Source organism: Acanthopagrus latus, chromosome 22 (genome assembly GCF_904848185.1).
Source record: "Acanthopagrus latus isolate v.2019 chromosome 22, fAcaLat1.1, whole genome shotgun sequence".
In the NCBI taxonomy this organism is placed as follows: domain Eukaryota; kingdom Metazoa; phylum Chordata; class Actinopteri; order Spariformes; family Sparidae; genus Acanthopagrus; species Acanthopagrus latus.
Window position 1 is genome coordinate 26,099,014 of NC_051060.1, and position 8,196 is coordinate 26,107,209.

Sequence of the window (8,196 nt, forward strand, 5' to 3'; positions counted from 1 at the left end):
GGACAACGATGCTGCCGGAGCGGCTGTCAGCCCTCGCTCAAATCTCAATTGAGCATGATGTCACAAGATCACTCGACAGAGATGACATAATTAGAGCATTCTCAGCACTAAAAAACAGAAAGGGCGGATTTCTGTAAAGGACGAGTCTGTCTGCAGCCTGTCTGTTCTTTTCCTTCACGCTGACCGTGGTGCTAAAATAATGCGAAGCATGCTGCGCTTACTAGGCTACTTTTGTTGCCAATTTTCAAGTTCATGATTGTTATAGCTGTCATAGTTTTGGATTGTAATAAGATACCTGTTCATGTCTTGAAATGCACATAAATATAAAAAATGCATTTGCATTTTGTTGAAACCGCAATCCTCGTTTTTTTCCCTACTCATTCCGGGTTTCTTGCCCTATAGATATTTTAACACTTGGTCACAATATATCGTTTAAAGACCATGCGCATCCCTGGGAAGCATGATGAGTTTAGGCAACTGCATCCTTTCAATGCATCAGAGACACATGGACGCAAACAGATCGGTAATTAAATGTTTTAAAAGATAGGGCCTCATATGTAGTATTGAAACGGGCCCCCAGATGTCTGAGGCCGCTACTGCCGACTGTTGAGTCACAGAGAAGTTGTAGGTTACGTCTGAAATTCCATACCATACACTATATACTCAATGTATGTACTATCATTCAACATGCTTTTGAGTGAATAACAGTAGTGTGCAGCTTTTCTGATGCACCGTTTAGCGCGGAAGTGACGCACTTCCTGAGAGCCTCTTACAGGCTGGATTGGAGACACGTATCCATGGTAACCCGTACCAACCTCACCTCTACCTGCAAACTGCAATAATACTCTTTTAATACGTCTAATAATAATAATAATAATAATAATAATAATAATAATAATACGTTACTAACATTTCCATCATGTTGTGCTGTGTTAGGGTTTATACCACTCTGTTTCAATCCACCAGCAGACTGCTGAGGAGCCATTAATCAGCTTTATTGTGCAAAGAACCACAGGAAGCACTGGGACGATCCTGGACCTGAACCTGACTCACAGGTTTACCTCACAGAGCTTTTTAAAGGACCAGTTCACTCAGTCTTTGTCACCCTCCATACTGATGGACAGTCAGTGAAGTCTCACTGTCTACTTCAGCTGAGTGGACTTCAGTTTGTGTGAACTGTTCCTTTAAGAGCACCATTAGGTCTCTGCAGGTGAACAACACTGACTGAAAAAGATCATGTGACCATGTGACTGAAAGCTCAGGAACAGTTTTTAACCCCCCAAATGTTTGTTGAAGATTCATGATTTCTGTCTGAATGTATAAAAAACACTCCGACTCTGTTAACTGGTTAAATATTTAGGTTGTTAAAGCTGCAGCAGCTCACTAAAGGTCTGTTTAATGGTTCTGTCACTGGATTCATCTGCAGCAGGTGGATCAGTGTTAATGATCCTTTACATCTGCCCAACAACATGAACCACAGAAGAAGATTACAGCAACATACCCTAACCCATCAAAAACAAAAGTTTGAACTGACGTTATGAAGTCATAAAGCTTCTCACTGGTTCTGATCCGCTGTGCACACAGACCTCCATCACTACAGATCAATAATCAGGCAGATGACTCAGTTCCAGCTGATTTATTCAGTTGTCACAAACAGATGTCAGCTCCTCTGCTGCCAAACAAAAAACTCAGAATGCGCCTTTAATGTTCCTCTTTTCTTTATATTGCACAAAATAATGAGTGAAACAAAAATGTGCCTGTTGATGATATAAAAAACAAAAGTCCACTTCTCTCCTCACTCACACTCAAACTTTAACTATCTTACACAACATATACAACAAGCTTCCGGTTCTGTACACGCTTTAAAACAGCAAGGCAGTAAAGCAAGGCAGACAGGCTGGGATCTGAACCCTCAACATGCTCAGGTACAAACTATATTAATATTCATCAGTCAGAGTGAAAAGTGGTAGAAGAAGTGCCTGACGTCATTTCCCTTTGACTGTACAAAAATAAGGCTGAAAATAGTTTTACTTTTTAAAAAAAGATGAGGTATGTTCTGGTTCTGGTTCTATCAAAAAATGTTTCCCGCCATACCTGTTGGTCACTTCCTGGAGGGAGCTGAAAACTCATAAATATCAAATAAACCGTGTGAGGAGTCAGTAGAACACTCCTGAAGGTTCCGACACAGAACAAACATTTGAACGTCCTCATACATCAGAGTCAGTCTGAGCTGGACGGGAATGCATAGGTCGGGTCCTGGTTCTGACCCGAGCAACAGAAAACTGAATCCATAAAACCCTGTTGAAGTGAAGTCAGTTCATTCACGTTCTGCTGAAGAACTGCAGCAGAGTGAGTCCAGTTCGGGATCCTGTCCGGATCCCCAAGACAGCCACCCGGCCCCTGACAGCAGCAGCCCCGTCGACCCGGTCCCTGACTGACCCTGGAGCTCCAGAACTCCTTTCCAGCTGGAGACAAATATCCCGGATCAACACGTGAACACCAGGTCCGAGTAGTTCGCCTCCAGCCAGTTCCCGGCGATCATCTCGCTGAGCTCCGGGGTGCAATAATCCGGGAACTCGAAGTGGGACCCGAGGCTGCCCTCACTGCTGCACGAGTCCAGGTCTTTGTCCACCAGGGACAGGCTCAGGTTCCCCGGGGCCGAGCTAGAAGACGAGTTCCATGGCTCGGAGGAGGCATGGAAGCCGGCCACGAGGCTGAGGGTGAAGTCGGTCCCCTCCGCGGGCAGATCGTCCAGGTCCTCCCCGCAGCAGGAGGAGGACGAGGTGGAGCCGGACCGGGACGAGGATGCTGGTGAGAGGGAGGCCGGGTATGATGAGGTACCGGTACCCTGCCGGGTGATGTTCTTGAAGCTGTAGAAGAGCCGACCGGATGAGTCGTACATGCTGGTCACCTCCGGGTCGCCGCCGGCGGAGCTCAGGCGGGCCGGCATCTTGGAGAGGCAGTACCGGGCCGGCTCGTCATCCTCGTCCGCCTTAAACTCCTGCTCCTCCTCGGAGTCGTCTTCATCCTCCTCCTCTTCCTCCTCATCATCCGTAAACTCCCGTTTAATGGGCTTATTGGCTTTGAAGCTGGTGGTCAACACATACCGGTACCGGGGGTCCGGGTGCTGCGGGAGCTGGCTGCTGGCTCGGTCCGGACCGACCGCCGGCTTGCTGGGCTTCAACCTGGAGAATTTCTTGGCGGCAGCGTGGCCCTTATTCCCGGGTCTACCGCCGGCTTTCTCCGGGGACGGAGCGGCTGGCTTCCCCGCAGGAAACGCACAGCCCTCCGTCTTGGGCTTCTTCTTGGGCCGGTACTTGTAGTCCGGGTAGTCGGCCATGTGCTTGAGTCGGAGCCGCTCCGCCTCCCGGATGAACGGGATCTTCTCGGTCTCCTTTAACATCTTCCAGCGCTTCCCGAGCCGCTTGGAGATCTCTGCGTTGTGCATGTCCGGTGCCTGTTCCATGATCTTCCTCCTCTCGATCTTCGACCAGACCATGAAGGCGTTCATGGGCCGTTTAATGTGACCCGAAGCGGTTTTGCACCAGTCCGGCTTCACCGGCACGGGGCTGCACGCCGAGGCCGCCAGCAGCTCGCTCTCCTCCGGGTCGGCGGCTCCGCTGTTGATCACCACCCCGCCATGTTCGGTCTGCTGAACCATGTTCCGACTGGACGTGTCAGACTGACCGCGGCGGACCTCGAACTACCGGCCACAGACACTCGTGTACGTTCTGCCTCTGTTGTCAGATCCGTTCGGTCCACTCAGCCCAGCAGCATCTCTCTCTCTCTGTTCAAACCTCCAAACCGGCGTCTTATTAACCGGCTGATCATGCGCGCGACGTTACCGCCCTCGACCAATAGCCGCTCTTCTTCTCGAAAACCTTCCCGCCTCCGCAGCGGTTCCAGCCAATCACAGCCCTCCGACCCTCCGTGCGGCCCGCCCACCGGCGCCTGGCCGTTACCCCAGACCAGCTTCAATTGATAAATCAGTGCAGTGAGAGTGATCGATATTTACCGGCTGCTGATCGCTGTTTCCGGCCGATCAATCACTGGATCGATCTGTTCAGAGCCTCTGGATCAAAGTGAACACTTGAAGCAGGAAGTTTGTCTCTGGCTGCAGGTTTGTTTGGCCTGTAGGACAAAGACACAAATATTGTTTATCTTTAAAACATTTGAAATATCGATCACAGAAGCTTATTGAACATGACGTCAATCATCTCTGTCTAGCTTCAAGCAGTGCTCTGGACCTTAATGTCCTCTGAGTACAGTTTGTTACAGTACCTATAGATAGATAGATAGATAGATAGATAGATAGATAGATAGATAGATAGATAGACACTTTATTGATCCCGGAGGAAATTCAAGAATATATATATATATATATATATATATATATATATATATATATATATATATATATATATATATATATATATATATATATATATATATTGTAGGTGCAGGAGAAACAGGGGAAACAGGGAATCACCAGCGTCACTGTTGTCAGCTTAACTAAGATGAAAGACACACTAAAGGGGGCCACACACATATGGATATGGATTTTATAAATTTTAAGAGATTTTTTATATATGTAGAGCCCCCACACATGAAGATTGAAAAATAAGCTTGATCGTACTGTGTGTGGTTTGCTCTGATATTCTCAGCACAGGACACAACACACATAAAGATTATCTGTCCCATGGCTGATCTAGAATCTAGTCCTCTGAGCCAGAAATATCAAATATGATCTACTGTAACCAATGGCAACAGCCCCAGCGTCACCACGCTCTTCATAAACAGAAAAGAGCATAGACTGTATATTAAAAAAGGAGTAAATAAACGTTTTAATACATGAAAGACATGGAAGACATAGAAGAGGGAATGTGAGCTTTTCTGACAACACACAATACATAATACCATTAGCGCCGACGCTAAACCCATTAAAAACAGTAAAATAATCGTATAGGATCATCTTATAAGACAGAAGATAATCTTCTGTGGTCAGGAAATGGTCACTCGCTGAGCTTTAAATTTGCTGATCTATGCTAACTGTTGCCCCTGTTTCCTGGACAAACTGCTGTCCATACTGGACAACTCCCACCACCCTCTGCACAACACCTTCAGCAGGCAGAGGAGTGTGTTCGGTGGCAGACTGCTGTCTCAATCCTGCTCCACCAACAGACACAATAACTCTTTCGTCCCCCTGGCCATCAGACTGTACAACAGCTCGCAGTGATGTCAGGAAGCACAATAGACAATGGACAAATGCACTCAAAAGCACTCATCTTTTATAGCCCAATTTAATTTAATTGTACATCGTCCCCTGTCCCCTTAATACTCTTTACCTCTACCGTCACTTTATATTTTTAATATCACTTTATATTTTTATACAGTTGTACAAAACATTTTTATAACATTTCTTATTCCATATTTTTATTTCTACTGGGTTTTTTTTATATTGCATGTATGTTCAATGTATGTTCAATGTATGTTCAATGTTTTTTATTGCTACTGGATGCTTGAATTTCCTCCGGGATCAATAAAGTATCTATCTATCTATCTATCTATCTATCTATCTATCTATCTATCTATCTATCTATCTATCTATCTATCTATCTATCTATCTATCTGTTTCCAGTCTTTATGCTAAACTAGGCTAACAGTGTGTGTGTGTGTGTGTGTGTGTGTGTGTGTGTGTCTGTGTGTGTTTGTGTGTGTGTGCGTGTGTGTGTTCCCATCCATTCTCACTGACGAGCCAAGCCGTTATTCAGGAATGTGGCTGTTGTTCTGTGAGCTGTCGGAGGTGAAAGGTGGAGCTGCTGCAGAGGTGACGACTCCTCAGGTGGAAACAGGTCGATAAGACATGAAGTACGAGGACAGCTGAGAGGACTGCATTAACCTGGATAACCTGGAAACTTAATGAGCAAGTGAGCGACACAATACAGATCAGTTAAAGGGACAGTTCACAGTCAACCCAGTCATCATCTCCTCCTCCTGATGATACAAATGAGGTGGAGGTGTAGGTGGAGGTATTTGCATCTGCGAAGATCCTCATCCAACACAGCGGCTGCATGTGAATGAGACGTTTTCTCTCGGCTCATGAAAACTGAACATTAAAGTTACTCCTTTTACTTGAATACAGAAAAAGTACTCAGATACTACAGCAAACTTGGCCCAACCAACTGTATATGTGGCGGACCCTGCCACCTTTTAGCTTCAAGCAGTCTTCTGGAACTTTATTTTCCTCTGATAACAGTTTGTGTTTTACACACACACACACACACACACACACACACACACACACACACACACACACACACACACACACACACTCAGTTACAGCCAATCAGCTGCCAGTCTTTTCATATGCGAGCTGCTGCTGATAACATCTGGGCTGCTGCTCTGCACATGAATGCATCACAGACACACACACACACACACACACACACACACACACACACACACACACACACACACACACACACACACACACACACACACACTCAGCTTGCAGCACGTCTGTGGGACATGAAATATGATAATACCTTGAAGGTTAAAGTGATCCGTCCTGTCAGTCACTGGTTCTGATTGTCATGGATCAGATGTGATCGGGTCACTTGGTCACATGTTTGTCTTTTAATGATTCCTGTGAGTTTGTTCACACATTTACTTCATTAACATTTTAAAGTAACAATCAATTAATTAATTTAGCATCCAACAGTATTCTGACCCGACCCGATGTGATGTCACTTCCTCTCTAAGTCGCAGGTGAGTGAAGGTGAGTCCAGGTGTGACTTCCTGCTGCCCTCAGGTCTGTTTACTAAGAAGCTAATGAGGCTCTGACCTCTGACCCTGCAGCAGGTCAGGACATGAAGCCAAAACAACATCAGTACAGGGAGTCAGGGGCTGGACAAAATAACAGAAACACCTGTGACAGACCTGAAGCAAAAGTAGTGTGTGCACATCAGGATCAATGAGCTGGAGGGTCGCTGAGTTCAGTCCTGATCAATACTCCTGATCAGTTGATCCCACCACCATCTAACCCCACCACAGACACACACACTCACACACACACACACACACACACACACACACACACACACACACACACACACACACACACACACACACTAACAGGGTTAGGATAGGAGGAACAGGGAGGATCCAGCAGACAATTTATGCAAGTTCATAATCCAATCGGGGTTGGTGAGTTAATGAGGAGCAGGTGTGCAGACAGGTGAGGGGATCAGGTGAGCGAAGGCAGGAGGCCTGTGTGAAAAGAGGATAACACAGGTGTGAGGAGGAAAAGGTGAAGATTTCTGTCCTAGGTTAAATAACGCCCGTCCACATGTTTCTGTGTCTCCTGCAGCTGTCGAGGTGTCCAGAGGGACGTTTCCTGCGTCACAGCTCCTCTGATGCTGCACTTTGGATCTCTGCATTGCCATCAAAAGGGTCATGTGACTGCTTTCCAAGGCATGCTGGGAGACCTGCCACTCTGACCCCCCCCCCCATACACACACACACACACACACACACACACACAGCGAGGGAGTCACCTCCTCCCCCAACATCCTCTGACAGCCACGACCCCCTGCTGAGCCTGGACCTTTAGTAAGAACTTTGAAGCCTCACTGTCTGTCCAGCAGCAGGGATCAGACCCACCTGTCTGTCTGAAGTATATGATATCATATATTATAAATCATGTTTTGAATATTATATATCGTGTGTGTGTGTGTGTGTGTGTGTGTGTGTGTGTGTGTGTGTGTGTGTTGTCACAGAATTGTTTGTGATGTTCTCAGCAGCATCAGATTTTCCACTGGATTGGGTTGAAATTTGTCCTGAACATCCAAGAAACCCTAAAGATCATTTCCATTACCCATAGTTAATCAATGAATACCTGATAATAATAATGTAACATGAAACTACTCTGGCCATTACAACAGGTTTCACACAATCATACAAATCTGATCCAATTCTCTTGCTCTAAAAAATTAATCAAATTCAGTTGTTTTATTTTAGATGTAGATTTTTCACTGTGTTGAACTTTCTGTTTTTGGGTTTGGCTTTGGGTTCGGGTTAACCCTGAGTGATACCTGTTGAGCCTGTTTTTCTTTGGGTTCAGGTTATGTGCAGATTACAGCTTGTGATTTTTGGTTGGTTGTGTAATCGATGATGTCATGGAGACTAAAATATAGT

The 8,196-nt window shown here is 45.9% G+C and overlaps 1 protein-coding gene and 1 long non-coding RNA gene across 2 annotated transcripts; one reads left to right on the top strand and one right to left on the bottom strand.

Moving 5' to 3' along the window:
- Positions 1 to 1,621: 1,621 nt before the first annotated feature.
- On the bottom strand, positions 1,622 to 3,799 carry LOC119013016 (transcription factor SOX-11-like). Its single transcript, XM_037087318.1, has 2 exons — positions 2,431 to 3,799; positions 1,622 to 2,400 (listed from the first exon to the last, which is right to left on the bottom strand). The coding sequence occupies exon 1, from the start codon at positions 3,659 to 3,661 to the stop codon at positions 2,486 to 2,488; it is 1,176 nt and encodes a 391-aa protein (XP_036943213.1). The 5' UTR covers positions 3,662 to 3,799; the 3' UTR covers positions 1,622 to 2,400; positions 2,431 to 2,485.
- A 151-nt stretch (positions 3,800 to 3,950) lies between these two features.
- Positions 3,951 to 7,845, top strand: LOC119013017. Its single transcript, XR_005072664.1, has 3 exons — positions 3,951 to 4,120; positions 5,761 to 5,927; positions 7,370 to 7,845. It is a non-coding gene; the product is annotated as an uncharacterized LOC119013017 (long non-coding RNA).
- The last annotated feature ends 351 nt before the right edge of the window (positions 7,846 to 8,196 follow it).

Bases quoted from the DNA above. Each gene is read 5' to 3' on its own strand.
- LOC119013016 (XM_037087318.1), bottom strand. From the start codon at position 3,661: ATGGTTCAGCAGACCGAACATGGCGGGGTGGTGATCAACAGCGGAGCC.